The sequence below is a fragment of the Rhinolophus ferrumequinum genome, chromosome 10 (genome assembly GCF_004115265.2).
Source record: "Rhinolophus ferrumequinum isolate MPI-CBG mRhiFer1 chromosome 10, mRhiFer1_v1.p, whole genome shotgun sequence".
Taxonomy (NCBI): Eukaryota; Metazoa; Chordata; class Mammalia; order Chiroptera; family Rhinolophidae; genus Rhinolophus; species Rhinolophus ferrumequinum.
The window spans coordinates 73,500,588-73,524,572 of NC_046293.1; the positions used below are offsets into that span (position 1 = coordinate 73,500,588).

At 33.3% G+C, this 23,985-nt stretch overlaps 1 protein-coding gene across 9 annotated transcripts in view; it reads right to left on the reverse strand.

Annotated features, from left to right (window-relative positions):
• Positions 1 to 23,985, reverse strand: part of PPP1R12A (protein phosphatase 1 regulatory subunit 12A) — a 140,414-nt gene that overhangs the window by 39,356 nt on the left and 77,073 nt on the right. For all 9 annotated transcript variants that reach the window (XM_033116702.1, XM_033116705.1, XM_033116704.1 and 6 more), the window contains exons 4-9: positions 21,579 to 21,738; positions 17,000 to 17,144; positions 11,187 to 11,261; positions 10,430 to 10,518; positions 10,127 to 10,284; positions 5,032 to 5,156 (exon numbers count right to left, since the gene is read on the reverse strand). In XM_033116702.1, the coding sequence (XP_032972593.1) occupies positions 5,032 to 5,156; positions 10,127 to 10,284; positions 10,430 to 10,518; positions 11,187 to 11,261; positions 17,000 to 17,144; positions 21,579 to 21,738 (752 nt within the window). The remainder of the gene's footprint in view (positions 1 to 5,031; positions 5,157 to 10,126; positions 10,285 to 10,429; positions 10,519 to 11,186; positions 11,262 to 16,999; positions 17,145 to 21,578; positions 21,739 to 23,985) is intronic.

Genomic DNA, 23,985 nt, shown 5'->3' on the forward strand with positions numbered 1-23,985 from the left:
GTTGCTGTAGCACAAAAGCAGCCATAGGTAATACCTACGTGAATAAATCCGGCTGTGTTCCAATAGATATTTAGGAACATTGGAATTTCAATTTGTGTCACAAAATCTTCTTTTTATCCCACCCTCGACAACGATTAAAAAAATGTAAAAACCATTCTTAACTTGTGGGCTGTGAAAAATGGGTAATGTGGGCTGACACTGGCCCACAGACCATAGTTACTAACTCCACCCTAAAATCTGCCCCACACTGGAAACCAATGTTACTTCCTCCATAATAGAAATAGATAGCAGATAACATTTACTGAATGTTACAACAGAAGCTTACATTTAATAAATTTAATTAATAACAGATGTTTACTGGTGCCAGGCCCTTTGCTAAGTGTTTTACATGGGTTATCTCATTTAATCCTTATAATCACCCATGGAAATACTATTATTACTGTTATTTTAGAGTTGAGAAAAATGAGGCAGTATTATCAATTTTGAAATGGACATTTGTTGCACTCTAATGACTAATATACTTGCACTCTGCCTAACATGAATTTGCATTTAAGTTCTGGTTTATGTGTTTAAAATCACCTTTCAATTTTTCTTGGTGTATAAATGAACCTCTCTGAAATCCTCAACTATATCTACTCCCTGAACTCTCCTTTTGGCTTTTATAACAAGACACCATTTTGACTTGCCTACTTTTCTGATCGCCCCCTTTCTTGGTCTTTTTGTTGTTGTTAGCAACTTTCCTTGTCATAGCCCTGTAACATAAGCACTCAAAGAGTCTGTTCTCCGATTTCCCATCTTCTCTTTCCACTTTCTTCTCCCAAGGGTTGGGAGTAAGCTCTTCTCTACTTCCTCAGGCTAAATGTTAATTATATTCCGCTTATTCTCAAATTTGTTACTCTCTAGCTCAGTCTAACTCCTAAATTCCCAGTCCTGATTCTATTTACCTGCAGAATGGACTATCTAGAACAATAATCAGAACCTGAAACTCAACATATCGAAAATCAAACACCTTTGTTTCCAAACCAACTCTTAGTTCCCTATTTCTGTCAATGGCACCAATAACCTCTTCAATCTCCTATTTTTGAAACTTCATACTCATGTTAGACTTCTCTGTCATCTTCCTCCATCTATAAAGTAAGTGCTAAGTCTCTAAACCTCCTTCTCTCCTTTACAAGACCACTGCCACTTCTCTAGTTTACATTCTTATCCTGGGCAACTTCAATGACTCTACTAAACCTCTCAACTAGCCTCTCGCCTTCAAACAAACCTGTACATTGCTGTCAGAATAATATTCTATACAAAATAATTCTCTCATCCTGTTCAAACATCTTCTATAATTCTCTACTATCTATTAAATTACAAAAATGTTACCACAGAAATGAAGACATTCCACAATTTGGCTCTGTATATATACCCTATACGTCAATCAAACTAGACAATCCATTTTTCATGGAAAATACTCCCCATTATCCCTACTTGGCTCACACTGTTTTCTTCTCTCCCTTCCAACAAACTGTACAAATCTTCCTTGTCTTTGTTTAGTTGAAATACTATCTACTCATTCATTCATGATCTCAAATGTACTAATTCCTTTACCACAAATCAAATATGATTTCTTTCATTTTTAAATCATCATTCTACATTTGTACATTTATTGGCATACTTCATACACTTACAGCATATAGTAGTCTTTTATTAAACTATCATGCTTAGAAACTGGATTTAATTAACTAAAACATTTAATCCAAGAACATTCTAATTTTTATGATCTAGTAAAGAAAAACTAGTTTATACTTATTGGAATTTATGCTCATACATAAAAAGATCAGTAATCTTTTTCAGAGATCCCAACAATATTTATTTTCACTAGAGAGTTATGTAAATTTGTTAGCTAAAATTTTAAATCATAAAATCAAGCTGATGGTTTTATAGCTAACATCTCCATAAATCATAGGCTTGATCTCATTGCTACAGAAATAGTTCTTTATTTTTAGCTGAAGAGTTGAGTACTTAAGGGAAGATCACTTAAACACATTCATGTTTCTCTGTAGTTATCCTGAGTTATTATGAAATATAAGTGATATTTAATACTGTTTTAGAGCTTCCTGGTTTGTGATCTATTCCTTGCCATGAGATCACACATGTGTACGTGTGTGTGTGTGTGTGCATGCGTGTAGTTTATGTACTGGTGGACAAAGCTAAAGAACTTAAGATAACTTTGTCTAAATATCAAAAGCAGAGTAGTGAGTAGGAATCAAGAATAGACAGAACTCTTTAACTGCAAAATCTTTTAAGATGCAGTTACAAATTAACAATTCATGCAAAAAAATTGTATACTAGGTCTCTAAAATACAGGAAAAATCTTGAACCAATCTTAAGAAACACTATAATGCTAAATTAAAGTACATAAAGTATCACTGAACATAATAACAGGTCTTTAAAATCATACAATACTGATAAAAAGATTGTTTCATCCATTAAAATAACACTCCAAATGTTTTGTATACCATGACTTTATTGCTTTGAATAAAATTTGGATACAAAACCTTAAAAACAAAGACTGAAACAATACAACCTTCAAAGTAAGTTATGATGCTTGAAATTGAGAATTGGAATTTCTAAATATTCACATTAAAGAAGCAAATAGTTGTCATTGGATCAATTTAATTACAGAATCAGAAGTAACTCTGAATAAGAATTTTATAAGCAAAAAGGTTATTAGCCTACTAATCTAACAGAGTTATTAAGTTACCTGCTTTAAGTTAGGGCAATAGGCATAAATTGGGAAGTTGTCATAAATCTGGGGCTATGCTTGAGAAAAATATAGTTGATCATAAGGAGTCTACTATAATTATTTGACTATGGTAGGGAGGAGATTGCTTAGTAAATACTCAAAAGAATGAAAGTTTCTAGGCCGGCTATTCCAAGGGGATGGGGCTTTTGGGAACTTCTGATAATCCTACAGTTCTAAGAGATAATAAATCAAAAGAACTAAAGGTTAGTATTCACTGCAGAAGTACATAGGGGTTCTAGAATTAAATAAAACTTTAATAAAGCAGCTGATGGTGATACCAGTTATGGCATGATAACCATCTTAAAATTCTGCAGACCGGCTGCTTCTGGAGAATTTCATTTTAAAGCATATATAATTATGATCATGAACATGGGTTCTAACTGAATACAAGAAGCCCTAAGTTCTAGAACACAGAAGGTAAGATAACTCATTGATATAGTTTCCTAATATTCAAACCATACCAGTGAAATCCATACATTTTTACCACTAAGAATTCACATTATTGCTTTCCTTAGGAAAAATTTTAGAGGAGAATTATTACTAACAGTATGGATTTAAACAACATTCTCTAGTTTATGATTTTTAGAAGATTCACATTTTGACCACTTGGAGTCAAATCCAAAGATTAGCAAGACTGACGCTGTGATATAAATAGTGATTCAAAACAGGGATTTCAAATCAGTCCTCAAACCCATGCAAACCAAATAATGTCAGACAAGTAACAAAATCAGAAGTCCAACGGGATAGACATGACAACTAAACAAAATGTGCAATCGTTGAGGGGACTCTTGATTTGAAAAAACAAAAACTAAACAGTTCAAAAGACACTACTAGAAGGACAATCGGGAAAATGTTGAGTATGGTCTGTACCTTAGTGAACAAAGCTAATAGTATTGTATCAAAGTTAGATTTCCTACGTATGATAATTTTAGAGTAGGAGTGAAGGATAATGACTTTGTACTTAGGAGATACATACTGAAGTATTTAGAGGTCAAGTGTTACATTGACTGGAACCAATTGTTAAATGGTTCTGAAAAAAAAAAACTGTGCGTGAACAGAGAGGGAAAAGAATATGTTGATTAAAGACAAATAAGGCTGGTGGAAAGAAGCCTTTAAAAAAAGATAAGTAGGTAAAAAAACAAAACAGAATCCTTACTCTTTAATTTGGGTTAAAAGAAGTACAGGTTCTGGAGTAGTACCCTGTTTCTCTGAAAATAAGACCTAGCCGGACAATCAGCTCTAATGCGTCTTTTGGAGCAAAAATTAATATAAGACCCAGTATTATATATTATGTTAATTATATTAATCATATCATATCATATCATATATTATACCTGGGCTTATAGTAAAATAAGACCGGGTCTTATATTAATTTTTGCTCCAAAAGACACATTAGAGCTGATGGTCCGGCTAGGTCTTATTTTCAGGGAAACATGGTAGGAAAAACAAAGTCTTTAAAAAGATCAACATACTAGATGGAAAGCAATGTTTGGTAGAGAAAAGGAAGCAAGAAAAAGAGAGAATAAATGGAGAACCAAATAAGGGAGAAGAGGAAGAAATGAAACTAATATTTTGGGAGGGTTAGTCACTAGCCAGGCTCGCTCAACCAAAGCTTACAAGGTTAACTTAGGGTTACTTTCTCTCTTTATTTATTGTTTTTGTTTTACCTTTTTGAGCAGATAAGGAAGATAGTAACTCACTCAAGGTCATAACAATTTATAAAAGGTGGTGGAATCAGGAGCTAATCTCTGGTTTGTCGTCCTAGATTATGCTCTTACTGGTGTACCTTACTTGCATGCCTGGTGCTTTGTACTGAGTTAGAAATCTAGATTCTAGTTCTCTCATTGACTTGTGGTAGTACTTCTGGTGCTTAATTGAGGCTCATATGAAATTATCAAGCTGCACCTTTACTTATCAGAGATAAAAGATATGATGAAGCCCGTGTTTCTCAAAAGTTCAACAGAAATAAAAATTACCATGATTAGTTTTCATAAGAATTTTAATCTGTCATTTATTTCTGACAACTACCAACTGTAATATGAATGGCAAAAAATATTTACATAAAGAATATAATGTAGTTCAGAGGAAACCTCAGTCAAATTAAAGGAAAATATATTCTTATTCTAAAACCTTAAATATTTTCAGAATTAACTATAAAAATTTAGAACTTAACGCTTTAGCCCAAATGGTACGTAAACAGGATACATGTATTTTTAGCAAACACAATTTTGGCTTACCTTTTTAACAGGTGATGTAGGTGTTGCCTGGCCAGATGACACAGTAGGTGTTGTAACAGCTACAGGAGCTGCTTGTGTACTAGAAGTATTGGCATTAGTTACAGAAGCCATGGGTTTTGTCTTATCTATTTTAACAAAAAAAAAACAATATTAAGAGTCAAGATTCTACATTAATTCGGTTTTAATGGGTAGGAAAATATTATTTTACATTCTGTTTTTGTTTAAGGTTTTGTTAATTTAAAGTCTTTTCCCCCTATAACCCTTTTTAACAAATGAATTTTTTAAAGAAGTTTCTAGAAATGTCTCAGTATGTATGCTGAAGTAAATAAGATTACATGAAGAAACACAACAAAGCTTCTAAATGAAAAGCACAAATAGAGTCTGACTTTTGTGCCTTTAACACTATGGAAATTTTAAAAAATCTTTAAAATTAATATTTAAAACTTGAATGCATGAATACAATGTAACAAAAAAAATTACAAGAGCTATGCAATTTTCTAATGGATAAACAACTTACATTGCTTATCTAATATTGATGGCTCCTGTATATTCCAGGAAATCTAAAAATGGTTTTTGTCAATAACCAGTTTATATTCCTGTCAAACAGTATGCTTCAATGTCATAAAGAACATGCCTTTTCACCCCTAAAAAGTCTATAGTTAAATGGGCATACTATTAGCTAAAGTAGGTCAAATCTCTTTTCACAATGTATTAAGACAATTTCCAACTAGTAGTGAGTGAATCACTTACAGAAAGATTCTTAAAAATATTAGAAAAATCAATCTGATGCTAGAAAAAATTCAAAGACTATATTAGACATATAAATCAGATTGACTTTTAGCAAAATGGCCACATAAATTTAAATCTTTAAATTAACTGTAATTTATAAATGAGCTAGAAAAGCTTCCTTTCCAAATGGTCAAAAGTCATTTTATCTAGTTTGAAAGTACTCTTTTGGTTTCAAAATGGGGTAGGACAGGTTTTGGGAACAAGTATAGTGCTTTAAAACCCTATGAGATACTCATTTTCATTATACTACCTCTCTCCTTCCTTTAGGTCAGTTTTCCAAAGAAATCTTCCAACTTAAGTTATCATTATTATATGCTGTTATACTTTATAAGTAGATAATATGAAAATTTCCTTAATCTTTAGGGCAAGTATAAACATCCCACTAACAATCTGAATTTGCAATGATTCATTCAGTTCTATTTGTGACTAAGAAAATATCCATAAGATGTCAATAAGGTGAAAAGCATATTTCAAATTATACCAAAGGAGAAGGCCCAACTGCCACATCTAAAAATCACTATAACCTTAGCTTTTCAAATAAACAGAATGAGCTAGACTCTCAGTCTAATAAACTTTATTCTCATTCTAAATACTCCTTTTCCTTCAACAGAAGCTAGTCTATTCAGCAAAGTACAAATCATATATAACTTAACTAGATCATTCTTCTGGAAAACAATCCACCTAACTGGGGAGAGTAATTCAACAAATATTATTAAGTGTCTCCAGACTTCAAGTACTGTCATAGGTACTAGGGATGTATCAGTCAACAAAATATCTTAACAGCATAGAGCTTACAATCTAGTAAAAGAAATAAGACAAAATACAAGAGATTTTCTTTCATTTTTATATTCTCCTTTCCCCCCTATTTTCTCTTGATTTAAAATTTTGTTTTATATTAGTAAAATCTACACACCAAAGAATGCATACGCATGCATGAAAACATTTGTTTGGTTTAAGAATAATAACGACACAAACCCCAGGTGCCCACCATCCAACTCAAGTAAACATTATCGATATTGTTGAAGCTCTTCTATTCATTCGATTTCAATGAAGAATGAAAATTTGAAGACCTAAAGGAAAAAAAGCTAAAAGCAAAAATATACCTCCCTTTTTTTCTCATTCCCTCAACTACCTCTCAAATTTATAAATCATTTGAAAGTAAATTAAACTTTTGGTTAAGTTCCTATGTTATTTAACCTGACTTATGAAAAGAACACTGATAAAAAAAACTTTATGAAACAAAATTCAGCAAGATACCTATTTTATGTCAAATAGTTTCCCAAGGAAACAATCTTACAAAAAGTAGAAAAAAGAAACAGTTTAGAAATTGTCAAATAAAGCTGTAGCTCTACAGGGAAATAGCTGCTTTCTCAAGCTTGCCAAATAAAGTATGATAAAGCCTTGTTGATATTAAAAGAGCGAGAGGGAAGAAACCACACAGCATTTACATGGATTAATTCTTGAGACAGACTCAAATTTTCCTGGCACAACTGACCACTAGCAACAGGAAGAACAAAATTATCATAGTACAATGCTTCAGAGGAACATTTAAAGTTAGCTCAGTGAGAAACTGGAGTGATTGGTATGCTTCAACTCTAATACAATGCAGTTTGAGGGTAATAGGTTCTTTTTATATTTATAGAATTGAGAGAACTGGCTAGATCATCTAGTCAAATTATTCTCATTTTACAAGCAAGGATATTTCAACCAAAAGAGGCTGAGAGAACTGCACGTTAGTGGCAAGAATGGCCTAAATCTGAAGTCTATTTGTTTTAAATAGCTCCTTAGTGCCTAACATTGAACAGTGATTTGTATAGAAGGAGCCAGTTAAGCAAAAACTTAGATAACAAAATCTCAGAAATCTCTGCGAGATGCCTAGACTTTCAGTTCTTGAATTCTATTACATAAGTAGTAAAAGCCTTGACACACGAATTAGGAGATCTTGGGTACTAGTCCTGCTTTCTCTCGCTCATGTGCATATAGTGTGATTTGTAACTACATATTTTCTATAGACTGGGGTCAAAGTCTGTCTCAGAGGGAGAAGATTAACTACATAAAAACAACTTTAAATACTTGCAAAAGTATCTGAGGCAATTTAAATGTCAATGATATTTCATTTTTCCATTTTAGTAAAAAGAATAAGGAAAATAGCACAAATGTAACTAAAGCGCTATTAAAATAAGCATGTATATCGATCATATTTAAATTAGTAGTTTCATTTTATACATATAAAAGCAAACATTTGAAATGTAATTGTTATATAGTATCCATGTAAATCAGATACTATTATCCTGATTTTAGAGAAATCTGAGATCACATAAATTACACATCTACAATTACATGCATGAATCAGTCTGTGTTCTTAAACACTGTGCATGCTGATTCTTTTTGCTTTTATAATTAGAAATATTTTAATTAGCACGTTATACAAATAAATTATAATATTCAATGACTACCTGTTGCTTTAGCTTTTAATTTCCCCAGGCTACTGTCTCACCAAGGTAAAAGATACACTGACTCACCTGACCAGCAATATGATAGCAATAAATTAAAAAAATGAAAGCCCCAAGTGACTAGAATTTGGCCATTTATGATTCTCAAGAACTGTTTGTGTATCACCCAAAAATAATTTACCTGTAGGATTAGCAAGGTTCAAGAAAATAAAGGAATCTAAAACATATTACCTGGCAACATAACTAGCCTATATCTGTTTAGCAACATCTTGTTTTCAATGGGAAACAGAATTATCAGTATGTTCCTTGACATGTGTTTATTTATTAAAGTTTAGCTTCTCACATTTTCTTATATGAAACATTTTGTTGAGTGCATACAAATTAAATTATTCAAAACTGTTGCTGTTTCTAAAGGAAATATAGGGAGTCCAAGAAATTCTAGGGCTCTACTTGTCTTTATCAATAACCACCAAACTAGTTCTGATCATGATGACCATTTTTTCACTGATCAAAAGTCTTAATGGAAATGGCATTTTTTTTTCTTATAAAGTTATGTTAAAATGTCAGGTTATACAACTCAAAGATGGCAATACTGGAATCTCATGCCGTTCAGAAGTTTTGAGTCATTAACTGGTACAGAATAATGTTAATTTAATGTTAATTTTAAATGTTAATTTAAAAAAGGAAGTTTGTAAACAAAACCTACAAAAACATGTGGGCCAGAGGAAAAAAATGCAGAAACAGTATCCTTGATAATAAAAAGGAAAAGAATGTAAATTATAGAAGCCTTATAAAGCAATTTGGCAGCAACTATGAAAATAAAAAAATGTGACTAATAATTCAATGTTAAAGTCTATCTATTAGGGAAACTTTTGCAAACATAACACCAAGAGGCAATTACACAAATGATCACTGCAGCATCATTTGCAACAAGAAAAACTGGGAATAAGGCAAATATTTACCACAAGGGAAATGGGTGTATTTGATGAATACTATAAAACTACTAAAGGGATAAATTAAGTAGATAAAGATATAGATAGATATGAACAAACTGAAAAAATAAAACTTTTAAGTGAAAAAAAGCAAGCTGCATAACAACTCCTAGGGTGTAAAAATAGAAACACAAAACTACCTTGTAATTACTATGTATGACTTCTGAGTGTACCTGTAAGAGTATAAAAATGGACTAGAAGATTACAGAAAAAAACTCATAATGGTGATTGTCTTTGGGAAGAAAGGAAAGTAGACTAGGATTCATGGTTAAAGAAGACAACTGGAATGTTTTAATCTTATAAAAAGAAAATTTTAAGCAAATATAGCTAAATGTCAATAACCGTTAAGTCTTGATATTTGGAATATGAATATTATATATTTCTGTGTCTTTAAAATTTCTCAAACAAAGCTAATGTGCCCATACTCCCATAGGAAAGTATCTTGATTCATGCCCCACTTTCTAATTACTATTTCTTAGGTAATGTTTGGGATGCTGCAGGGACCAGCTTCCTGGACTTCTGGGCCTCAGAAAGCAGCTGGAATATTCTTGAACTGATGGAAACCCACTTACACCCTATCTGCAACACAACATCCTATGGGAGATTTAGAAGCCTCTTCACCTTCAAACCTAAAAATATAGGTCAGAAAAACACAGAGGTGAACAAAAGCCTCCAGGTAATTAGAGAACAATAACATCACAGCTATACTTAGGGATTTAATACTCCATGAATTAGGTAATTTACTGGCTTAGGAGGTATCTGAACAAGTAGCAAACCAGTCTGAAAAGTTTCAAAATTAAAACCTGATCCCTTACTTTACACTAAGTATCACTGAAAATCCCTTTACCCTTCCAGTTGTACCTGTTTCAGCCTCTGATTCTGAGTCATCTTCTTCGTCTTCTTCACTGGAGCAGCTAGATTCATCTTTCTTTCCTTCTTCTTCATCATCAACCTTTTCCTGTTCCAGAGATTCAATACGGGTCGCATTTTTCTCGGGCTCAATAATCAAGGTCTCTTTGCTGTGAAAGGAAAATAATTATAAACACAAAAGGTCAAAATACATTAATTTTTCCCCCAGGTCCACAAAATCTAACAATCATGTCTGCAGCCATCATGCCAACTTGTTCCCAACAATAACAATACCTACTTTAATATTTTACTTACTTTTTAAAGGTCTTCTGTGACTGATTATTGTCCATATTGGCGGTTGATTCAATTAGTGGAGATTTCTTCTCCCGTTTTTCACTGTGGAGCTTTAGAAAAGTTATTGCAAAGGAAAATAAGAATACTATTAAAATAATATTCATAAGTAAAATACTGAATTTAAAATAGTAACAAAGTGGTTTTCCAAACACAAAACAAAAACAAAAAAATGATTTAAATTGTACCTGAAAAGAAAAGGACTTGGATAAAGAATAAAGAAGATTAGACAGCCCAAAAGCTCCAGGAAGGACTAAGTTGGACTTGTTAGATCCCTCCAACTTTAGTTCACCGAAAACGTCAGGGTCCAATCATTACTTAAGACGTCTGGGGATACTTGACTTAAACATCTACGGTATTTCCTAGTCTCATCACTCCTTGCTTATCTAGAGCCTGTCATTTGAGAAATCTGAGATTTTATAGTCTCCACTTTCTAAGCAAACTTTCTTATGAAATCATAAAAACATGTTCTAGAGAACATATACATCATAGAAGTATTCATTTTGCGAACAGAGGTTAGAGAAATGGGAGTAAGCAACAAAAAGACAAAACACTACTACTCCTTTATTTGTTGATCACTGTCATTTAGTTTGACTCCCAAGAATAACTTAAAACCAAAAGGTACAAACATCACAAGAATACTTTTCTTAACTGTTTGAAATTCAAAGCTATTAAGAGAATTCACTAATACAGACAATTTTTTGACAGTCTTCAAACATACCAGATTTTGTTTCTTTTGCAACTCTTCTAAATATCCTAAAATGTCTTCATCTGCTACATCGAAGGCTGTCTGGCCCTAGGTAGGAAACAAGACAGGTAGTGATGGTAAAAAGTCAATAAATTATAAATGCCTTTGGTGATTCTGTATGATTATATAAAAAGAAGTTAGATAACATTTTCTATGGTAGTTATAAAATATAGTACATATGACTTGGAGGAGATTAGGAGAAATTCATGTCAGAAGCAGACGATAAACCTCTCCTTACTTTTTTTGGTAACAGCTTTATTTAGATGTAATTCACATACCATACAAACCACACCTTTAAAGCATACAATTCGATGGTTTGTAGTATATTCACAGAGTTTGACAACCATCAACACAATCAATTTTACAACATTTTCATCACCCCCAAGGAACGACACACTCATTAGCAGTCACCGCCCCACTTTCTCATCTCCACTAGGCTGAGGCAACCACTCATCTACTCTGTTACTATGGATCCACCTATTCTGGACATTTCATGTAAATGGAATCACATGATCCTTTGTGACTGCCTTTTTTTACTGCGTAATGTTTTCAAGGTTCATACATGTAGCATGTAACTATTTCACTCCTTTTTATTGCTGAATAATATTGCATTGTATGACAACACAGTTACTAATCTATTCATCAGTTGACGAAAATTTGCTTTTGCTTTCTGCTTTTTGGCTATGCATAATGAGAAATACTGCTACGAACATTCGTGTACAGTTTGTGTGTGAACATGGGTGTTCATTTTCTTGGATATATAACCATGAGTGAAATTACTGGGTCATATGGTAACTACTCCATGTTTAACCTTTTGTGGCCTTATTTCTTTTTGATACCTCCATAAAAATTAACTACATTCTTAGTAGAGTAATAAAATAAAAACATATATTTCTAAACTGCTTATAGTTTAGCCAGCCACAGGTATGGCTTAGTTTCAAAAAATTAGTCCAGATGAACATCTGTCGATCTATTTTTATGCACTGTGGAAAAGAAAATTTCAAAGAGCTGTTGACCAAACATAGTAAGGATTTTTCCTGCTGCTTGCATTAGTCCTTATAATAACTTTACTGGTACAAGTTTCCAGAATACCAAAAAGTTCATTATTTAGAATATATTCTACCGAATATGTTAGCCAATGTGTGATTCTTTCTTAGAAAAAATTCCACTTTCATTTAAAAACAAACCTGCAACCCTCAATTCTATACCAATATCAGGATGTTGACATCGACTTACATAGGAGTTAAATTTTCCAACACTATGAAATGAAATATAAGCTACTCTATATTTGAGCTACTTTTTCCAGTGTCTGTTTATAAAATAAAAGATATGGTCTATGACATATATCTTAAAAGTACATAAAATGCTGCTTTATTAAGATAGGGGAATGTATGTATTTAAATTTTACAAGCTTCAAAAACACTTTTATATCTACCTTTTCTTGTTAGAAAATCTTCCAGTAGGAATTTAAGAGGCAATCTATTCTTCACCACTCAGTTCAAAAGTTTTAGCTTTAATAAATCTTTTTTCCCCATTTCCACCTTGAGTATTAAATGCTAAGAATTAAATTTCCAAAGAATAAAGGGCTCTGAGACAAAGTTACTGGCTTCAAATTTGAGGGTGACTTTTACATTAGCAATACATGTTAATCCCAGCTTTGCTGTATCATACTCTCTTTGTATGGTTAGTTTAAAATGTTACACACGCTATACTTGTTAAGCAAACTGTGTTCAAGATCATGTTATCATGTGGAAATATCTCACTAGCTTCTTTTTAAGTATTACTTTAAGCATTTATCCTTCTCATATACGAAATACCACACCTTGGAAACTTTTTTTTGAATTGTAATAAAATTTTAGCAGCAATGAAATGCAATGGGTTATTTTAGTAACCACGGAATTTTCCTTTATAAAAGTAAGAAATTGGATCGCCTTACTAACCTTTCTTTTCACTTTCTCCCTTGATAAAGGAGTCTACTTTGCAAGCAGCAGCTGATAGAGAATAAAAACTAAAGTAAAATGTAGGCTATAAACATAGAAAAGTTTCTAATTTAAAAAAAAAAGCACACTTCAACTTAATCATGCTCTTTAAAAACCAACCAATCAATAGGACAGTTATGAAGCTAACCAACTGTATAATTATAAACATCATCTGATTCATAGCTACTATAAGGCTACTATCCTTTGTTAATGGGGTACTAATGAAGTAGGGCATATAAGTTGTCACTCAAAACAATCAGGAAACAACTGAGGAGAGCACAGTGCTGAGGTATGAAAAAATAACTCTATCAGTCTAGAAAATTATCTTTAAAAAAATTACTGCTTAAAACAATCAGTTCAATATATTGGTAAATTACAAGAGCCATACTGGAGCCATTGCTTAAGTCTGTAACTTCATAGTCTCTCCATTCTTCTTTCCTCATTTATTCTAACTGAACTGCTTTTGTAGCTAGCATATCTCTTCACCTTCACAACCAGTGAGGTAGTCAGGACAAGCATGATTTGATTCCCATTGTACAGATGACGAAACCCAGGCTCTGAGTGTATGACATTTATCCAAGGTCATGCAGGTAATGAATGGAAAGTGGGACTACAATCCAGGTCGGTATTGCATCGTCTTTATAGAAAACAAGAATAAGCTCGGATAAAATTAGGGGGGGGAAATTTTTGTGCCCATTAGTAACAGAAGCAGTTTTGTTATTCATTTGAATCCTTACAGTGACAGCTATGAAGCTACTTGTTTACTAATGATTGTAATACTGCATTCAAAGAAAATTCCAACTAGAAATGCACCTTAGCTAGTATTTCAAAAGGGCCGATATTTGGGTACATTCTAGTATAACAATTCTTTAATAAGTTAAGAAAGCAAAATAAAAATCTTTCCATTTAATTTCTGTATCACATAAGTTATAACGAGTTAAAATGACAGCAAATTTGTTTTACAGTTTGTAAGTTGAAGAAACGAGATCAAAATCTGTAAATATTGTAATTTTAGAACATTTTCCCCACTTTCATGTAGAAAAACTTTCAAGCTTTCTAGATGATTTATTGCATTTTTTATATTATCTATTTCCCCAAATTATGTTTTGCATTAGTAGAAAAATCATTTAAACTCTGAAAGTACCTTATGCATATTTCTTGATATCATTTTTAAAAGAAATTTAGTAAAAATCTTTAATCTATAGGTACTGAAGGTATCAAATGCCAAGATAAATTCATACAGGCAGGTTTACACAATGAAGACTAATTTGTTTTGATTGAACATGAAATATAACATGTTATTTTAAAATGTAGCCAATGAAAACAAACAGCCTAACTTACATAGGCAAAATTATAAAATTAAGTCTTACAAAAATATCTTCAATTACAATATAATTCTCAAAAAATAAAGCTTGTATTTGGGTATATTTATGCCATAAGGGCCTTTAAAATTCTCTCTCTATATTATGTAGCTTCTTGCTATTAGCAGGTGTCGTGAAAATTTTGATATTTTAAAAGTAAATCATATTTTGATAAAAATTTAAAAATCCTATTTTTAGAACTTATGAGTTAGTATCTAGAAAAATAAAACATATGAGATATAAAAACCTAAGAAAAGTTGCAGAAGAACTTAGCAGAATAAAAGGAAACAATTATTAGGGCGTTAGGAAAATTATTTGACTTCTCTGATCATGTTCCCGAATTTTCAAAACTCAGATAACAACTTCACAGCGTTGTTAAAAGGATAGCACTGTCCTAAAATAAATTGAAAACTATAAAATTCTAAAGAATTATGAGGCACAACTCTCTTAAGATCATATAAAGATGCACTGAAGTGACGAAATGAGGTGATAAGATATTAAAATATAGGGTGACACAAGAAACTGCTACTACAGTAATACAGAAACAAAGGAAGATAAAACGAAATGATTTTATAGGTAGTTTTCAGCCTAGAGCATATTATGAATTGTATGGCATAAGAATTAGACAATTATAGAACAGATGCAAGATAACTTTTTCTCATACATACTATATATTGTGTATGTTTCACTAGCAAAACAACATGAAGTAGGAAGTGATATAATCTTTTTGGAAAACCATTTCAATTAACAAGGTTCTCTCTTCTGGTCCTTATCCAGAGGTCACTATCACTGAATGAACCAGCATCAGCTCTGCCCATTTCAGTGGACAAGTGGCCTGCAGGAGACACTATTTGGAACAGAGAGAAGATAACAGGTATTCATTCATTCACTAATTTCTTCAGAAAAATCCCAAGAGCTGGGGGAATTTCTACAAAGAAGAGGAATATGAATTGTCAAGCTAAAATTAGTTGGCCTTTCACTTAAAATTAAATAGTATCAATATTTTGTTTTCTAATGCTGACTACGAAACAAAAAACTGTTATAATAAAAAAAAATAAGAGAAAGCAAATTATTAAGTTTTGATACAAATTTAGATTGAAGACTATTACATGTAAGTGCAAACCTATACTTCAGATGGATCACTCTCAAACATTTTTTATCATGACTTTCCCGAAGATTTTCAAAACCTCCTATGATTTTCTTGTTTGCACATTTTTTTACTTAAAATACAGTTATAAATATATATTGGGGATGCCAAAAAAATGTACACATATGACTTGTCTTCCTCTTTTGTTATTGGTATACACTGAGTATTACAATTTTAATACAGTTTTTTCCTTTCTTAAAATGTGTATGAGTATACGTTGTTTTTGGCACCCTCTATATATGAATATACTCCAGAAAGAGAAAAGGAATTCAGAGCACTTCTTTCTGTCTTTATGTCAGCAACTAGGACATGAATCTGTACTATTATGAACCTCAACCTCTAACCATGTACCCGTAGGAAAATCTTGGGCATGTAGTATTCTCTATTCCCTTTGCAGATCACCGATTAGAAACTGCAGTTACTAGAGTAACCAGCACCAGCACCTATATTAATGGATACAATAGAATCAGATGTCCACGTCTGAATAAAGATGAAATCATTTTTAGAAACCCTGCTAAGTAATTTACTACATTAGCCTATGAAATGCAATCTGTAAGGGATATTCTATGGCAAGTAAGGGTAGTTAAGCTCACTAGAAGCTCAATAAATGATCTTTATCATGCACCAATAGAGTGGGAGGGAACTAGTAAGAACAGTGGTGATACTGATGGGATGTGACAGGGAGCACAGGAGAAAAATCTAATCTACTAAGGACTCTGAAAACTTGAGCATGTTCATAATTTTGTGAAAAGCACTTACATGACATTTGCTCCTCCCTTCCCTCTACCCAACTGGGTGATATTTAAGTATACCATTTACCTCACTAAACTTTTCTCATCTGCAAAACTAGGAGACTAGATGTTGCATCTCAATGATCTTCTTTGGCACACAACTATATTTTTAAATATTCTCCAATATCCATGTCACTTAAAAAGCTTATAAGCAAGTTAATAAATAAGACTATCAGCTACAGAGAATTAGGAAAACATAGTGATGCAAAATTTTCTTAATTTATGAAACCCTAAGAATATAATTTCAATGGAAGTACCCAAATCTACTCTCTATACATATAGTAATGATTACTGAAAGAGTAACGCTTTTTTCTTGGCAGAATAAGGCCAAAACCACCTCACAGGTAGCTGAAAAAGACTTAAACAATTAGTTAATAAAAATCAGTAAGTAATTGACAAAACATTGTTTTGTATAGTTAATAAAAAATACAATTATGTAATTTATATTCTTTTAATATTTTTGAGACTAAACTGTATTTCAAAAAGTGAAAACATTGAAAAGGCCTACCACTTTGTTGACCATGTCCATATCACACAGATTGTCCACTAAAATTCGACATGCTTCTTCTTTACCCCAGTGAGCTGCAGCATGAAGAGGTGTCCAGCCATCATAATCTTTAATATTAACATCATAGCCTGCCTGTATTAAAAGTCTAAAGAAAGTACAGTAATTAGATAATCATTACAATACAGAAATAAGTAAACGTAATCAATAGCTTTATACCATGCGAGTTAAAAAAAATTGGCAATATAATTCTCTTTTTATAGTTCAATACCCCTTCTCCTCAACGAATTAACTAGGGCAAAAGAAAGTAATACTCAGAAAACACTGGCAAAGAGGATCTTGAGTTACTGCCATAATAACACATTAAGCTTTAATTAATGCCTAATGACTATAAGTCTTATATGATTTGGTGTGACACTGATTAATTCTTGTTAATATGTTTTGTAATTAACATTTTCAGAGGAAAGCCTATGATTTTTCAAGGTGAGATCCAAAGCTACTGGATCATTTGTACGTTAAACTGATTTATTGCAGGACATGTCTTCAGGTCCATATGATATATCACACCAGGCTAAATGTATTCTAAAAATATACTGGGGATCAAACAAGCTCATTTTGTAGTGTTTTTGTTGCCTTACAGTTGAAGAACTGGTTTATGAATGCTTCGTGAACCTTTATGATCTACCATGGGAAATTTTCATAGGAAAAGGACAATCTGACTATTAGGAACAAAGCAAAACAAATACTCCAAGAGGTCATGTCTACTTTTCTGTAGCAGTAGACAGCAAATATTCCAATCATCAATAAAGCTAGAAAATAGGAATACATTTTAATACAACACAAACAGTTACACAAATTATGTTAGTATGCCCTTCTAACTGTATACTGACATCGACCTTTATTTTATTTAGAAATTGAGCTCCCAGAGAGCAAAGAATGGCTCTATAAATTGCACAAAGCACAGCCTCACACACACAGGCGAAACACTAAGCACTTCACAACTCAGGAAATCTGATTACCTTTACCTTACTTTCCAAAACACTGAGCTTGAGAACGACTTCTTTTTACCTACAGGATGCGGTAGTGACAGCACACATAACCCTTCATTTATTTATGCTTTAGAAACTGATTCCCTAATGCTTAGTATCTAAAGCAGCTGTTTCCAATTCTGGCTCCGTAAGAGAACCATCTGAAGAGCTTACTAAGGAAAAAAAAAAAGATTGCCCAGCTCCACCCCAGCATATTGGAAGATGGACCCTGTAAATCTGTACTTTTTTTTTTTAATATTTTATTTGCTCATTTGTGAGATTGAATTTTTTTCATGTGTTCATTGACTGTTCCAGTTCTTTCTTTTTCCTTCTTTTTTGGGAGTGGGGCGAGGGGAACAGGACTTTATTGGGAAACAGTGTGTACTTCCAGGATTATTTTTTATTCCAAGTCAAATTGTTGTCCTTTCAATCTTAGTTGTGGCGGGTGCTGTTCAGCTTCAAGTTGTCCTTTCAGTCTTAGTTGTGGAGGGCGCAGCTCAGCTCCAGGTCCAGTTGCCATTGCTAGTTGCAGGGAGCGCTGCCCACCATCCCTTGCGGGAGTCGAGGAACCGAACTGGCAACCTTGTGGTTGAGAGGACGCGCTCCAACCAACTGAGCCATCTGGCAGCTCAGCTCAAGGTGCCATGTTCAATCTTAGTTGCAGGGGGCAGAGCCCACCATCCCTTGCGGGACTCGAGGAATCGAACTGGCAACCTTGTGGTTGAGAGCCCACTGGTACATACGGGAATCGAACCGGCAGCCTTCGGAGTTAGGAACACGGAGCTCCAACCTCCTGAGCCACCAGGCCGGCCCTGGAAATCTGTATTTTTAAGAAGTCCCCCATATAATTCTCCTATCATTGCCTGTCACCTGCAGACCAACACTTAAGAGCCACCGATCTTGTAAAGAACAGGCTAACACATATAAACCCAGAGATTTAAGTTAAAAAAAAAAATACATCCATTAACATATATGTTACCAGAAACTTTATAAGAGAGACAGAAATAATACTGGGATATAAGATAAAAATATATCTCCCATTGGAAAATATGAACTATAGTACTTTAAATATTCTGGATGATGTCATAATGTACGTACTCGGGAGTCTGTGTGGAGAGGAAAGAGTCAGGAAGGTAGATACACGTCCCCCTCAGACCCCCAACCACAAACATATAGTTCTCTTTATATGCCAGGCCATACAAAGACACTCAAAACTGTAAGACAGTACTCACTGTATTCAAGGAGCTTCTGATGGAGGACAAAAGTCAAGTAAAACAATCAACTCTCACAGATTCTGTGATGGAGATGCAATGGAGTACAGAACTGAGAAACATCAAAATCAATTGAATGGTGGTGTATGTGTTTGGGAGGAGGGGTAAGTGGGGAGAAGATTACATTTCAAAAAGGTATCTTCTATTTATTTTTCATTTCATATGTACTTTTATATATTTATTTTCATAAGTAATATATTCACAAGGTTCAAAACCATAAAAGAATAAATGGCTATTTAGGAAAGTCATTCTCCCACTGGGCTGTACAGGATAGTCAGTCACTCTCCCACTGCTGACCTTTAGTAACCAGATTTCCCTCCCTATACATAACCATACTAATTGTGATTGGGTCCTTAGAGAAATTTTATGCATATATAAGCAAATACAATTAAAAATATTTTAAATAACAGAAATGTATACTTCTCTCCTTGGTTTCCACACTTAATAATACATACTAGTGCTCTTTCCATATATTTGTAATGTTTTAATTGATAAAGAGTATTTAAGTGAAAGGATGTATCATAATTTTTTCAACTATTCTCCTACTCCTATTATAAACAATGCTGCTACATGAGTGTGAGAATACCTTTAAAAAAATACTCCCAAAGGTAGAACTGCCAAGTCAAAGAGTAATTGCTACTTTGACAGAATTTGCTCAACTGTCATTTACACTTCCACCAGTAATGTAAGAAGGCTTTTCCCTGAACTTTGCCAATGCAGGGTACCAAATGTTTTGATCTTTGCCAATATGATAGATGAAAAATGGTAATTCATTACAGCTTTATCTGCTCTTATTATGAATGAGGTTGAGCATTTTGTTGTTGTTGTTGTTGTTATAAGCTGAAGAGCCCTGAACTGAGCCAAAAGATTGAAAGGAATTTGCCTCCAAGTTGAAGAGATGGTGAATAAAGATATCTAGACAAACAAGAGTAGGCATTAAGACATCATAACAGAACTTCAAGAAGACACATAGCTGGAATAATGCATGCTTGAGGAGCAATGGTAGCAGCTTAGTTTAAAAGATGAACCAGTGGTCAGATGACAAATGGTCTTATGTGTCAAGCTGAGGAATTTAATATATATGCGACCTCCACTGACAATCTTAACGAAGGCTTTTAAGAGCCTGGATCACCTAATTGCAAAGACCACTTGGAAGCAATCTAGAAACCTATTTTACAATGTAATCCTCTGTGTGTGTGTGTGTGTGTGTGTGTGTGTGTGTTATGTTTACAGAAACAAGAGTTTTAAGAAACAATATTTACCTTTACCATATGCAATACTATTTGATATTTTCAATTCTTTCTTTAAAAAAGGCCGTTGGTGACTAAGTTCATTTCATGACCTGCTAATGGGGTCTGAAAGTTTGAAAAGTTTTGGATTAGACAGAAACAAATGTGGGACAAGAAAACTAATTAAAAGTTAACTTAGTACTCTAGGAAAAGGCTTAAGCTATTGAAGTGAGTAGGGATTGAAAATAGGAAATCTGGAAATAGCTGACCCACTTAAACTTCACCGTTTTTACTGAGGAGAGGGAATAAGAACATGGTATTAGAAGCCCAAGAGAACAAAAGGGTGCAGTTGATTTTGCTGAGGGCCAATCTTACTTCCTTTCACATACATACATATAACAAAAGTTATACAAGGAATCATTGTTTTCACATAGTTGCCAACACCTTTGTATTGCATAAGTAAAAAACAAAACAAAAAATTATTGTGACATAAAGAAGCTTTGTTCCAAGGAAATTTGCTGATCAATATATTTGCTGATCAATAAGTTGCTTACGGCTTGACATTTAATATTATGCTAATAGCATTCGAGTCTCAATGTTTATGTAGTAAAAAGAAACTGTATTTTAGATAAATTACATGTAAATAAATATTCAATAGGAACCAAGCTCTCAGAATATATTAACAGAAATATGTTTATATATGACCCTGTTCTTAGTCTCAGCAACCAGAGTTAGACAATCTGGGAATCTCAAAATGACTGTAATAATTTATTAGCGCAGAAGGTAGCACACAGTGGTTGTCTGACACTTAAATTTAACTTACTGGAAAATTAAAACTAAAGAAAACAACAGCAGAATAATCAAAATTTGAGAGTGAAAGAAAGAGCTTTAGAAACAAAGCAATAATATTCAAGGCAGTTTTCCTTTCTGTAAATGTGCATTAAATAACATTTATAAGCTGTTTCAAAATGTTTGCAGGTATCTTAAGAAAAGGAATAATGAAATAAAGAAAACAAACCAAAGTAGGAAAACAACTGTGAAAAACAATACTTACTTTAAAACTTCTGTATAGCCTTTAGCAGCTGCAACATGAAGTGCTGTACCTCCAGATTTTGCATGTCGGACGTCATTTATATGGCCACTATTCAGCCATTGTCTTGCATCTCTTAGCATTATCCGTTCTTCTTCCTTTCGAGCTGCTTCTATGTCAACCCCTGATAAAATTAAAATTGTTTTTAGTTTTTCTTTATAGAAAACGCTCTTTCTATGATGGGAAATAAAATTATCTAAAATATTTCGAGTTTTAATGAAAACAAAAAGTGAAATTATACTTTTGAAAACTGGACTGCTGATAAACTGGTTAAACGCAGAAATGTGGCAAGATTGTAGGTATTTTTAGCCTTCTTTACTTATTGTTTAGTTTTTGTCCTACAATATTATTTTGGCTCTCTTTTGACCTGTTCTGATTACTCCTTTTGTTTTAAAAAATTTGAATATTTCTCTAGGTATACCATCTCTTGGTCTAAAAAATGCTTTCTAAAAAAAAAAAATCAATCATAGGTAATTAAGTCTCAAATGTCTATCTACTGCTTTGACCAATTCTATGAACTCCAGTCTACTAGATACAAATGTTTATTGTACACTTCAGTTTGGAGGGTTCTGTCTTGATCTAAAATTGACTAGATCTTAAAACAGATTACTTCTCTACCAAACTCTCTTTCCTTTTCCAACATAGTACATTGTTCCTGTCATTAGTTTTATAATTTTAATAAGTTATATAGATGTTCATTAATTTAAGAGAATTTATTAAGCACTGTGCTAGGCTGACATAATAATAATAAAAGTGGGGAGATTTCATTAAGGAACAGGATGCTATAGTTGTTACCTTCAAAGAGATCAATGTCCTGAGAAAAAAATTAAAATAGAAAACATAGTCCTGAAATTCATGAATGATTTCATGTTGTCTTATGGCTTCAACTGCTATTTAATGAACAACACATACGACAATGTACTTATTATCTACACTTACTTGAAGATCATAAGCTTTTTTTTTCCTATGAATTTATTAAAGGTAAAGATACTGCTTTTTTAATCTTGAATTCCCATTGTATGAGGATGAGTACCTGATACCAAGTAAAAGGGATCAGTAAATGTTTACTAAATGAGTAATTAATTAATGAGTGAAAAACAATTATACACACACGTCCTCTGTTAAGATCTCTCCTATAATTCACATTCATGTATCCAACTACCTGTCCAGGACTTTTTCGTTTATTGATTTATTCATCCATCCATCCATCCATGCATGTATCCATCCATTCATTCAATATGTATTGAGCACCTACCATGTGTCAGGTACCTTTATAAGGTGCTATGGGTACAGAGTGAACTTATTATATGGCAGAAGATGATCTATGCAGAAAAATAAAGCAGGTAAAAGGACAGAGGATAATGAAAAAAGAGGCGTTACTTCATAGGTGTTGGTGTCGAACAGTCTCTTTGATAAGGTGACACTTACATCAAGAAATGAAAGGAGTGACAATCATACTGAAACCTGGGAAAACATTCCAGGCAGAGGAAGTACTAGCAGGCTCTGAGGTAGAAGCCTTCTTGGCCCGTTCTTTTGTTTAGAAGGCCCGGGTATCTACAATGGGCAGGATGGCCTGAGCTGACTTAACGGGATCACTTAAACTGAAAATTAAGAGTAGAATCTGAGGTATTCATTTGGAGGCTACTGCAATAATTCAGGCAAGAGATGATGATTATTAAAACCGAAGTAGTAGCAGTGAAGTTGGTAAAGAGGTTTGACTTTGGATTCTTCAAAGAACACCAACAGAATCTGCTGTTGGTTCGGATATAGGAGAAAAAGAGAATTCAAGGATGAATCAAAGGTTTTCAGCCTGAGCAATCTGAAAAACTAAATTTTCAATATCAAAAATGTGAAGTATGAGATGCCCTAACAGACATGTAACTGGAGATATCAAGTAGTCAGATGGATATCTGAGCCTGGAGAACAGACATGAGGTTAAGACTAGGCTAACAATTTAATATAATAAAATAATGTGCCACGGGCACCTCAACTCAAGGCTAAAATCTTACCTCCGTTTTCCCCAGCCCATCTGCTTGCTACTGTCTTTACTTTACTAGGTACCACCAGTTAACCAGCAACCTGGCAGACATCCTTAACCCATCCCTCTCCTCACCAGATCTGGAGTTGCTGTCTCCTAAGCCGTCTTCTTGGCCATCTTCGCTCATGACTTACGTCTCCCACTTTGACTGCTCCTACTGGCCTTGAACTCATTCAGCCTCAGTCCCTCGTGATTCATTCCCCACACCAACGTCATACTAGTTTTTCTGTATCAAAATATGATTTGTCTCACTTTTCTACATAAATGGCTCACCTCCTATACGACAAAGCTGCACTGTACTGTAGCACACAAAGCCTTTTAAGATTTGGTCTC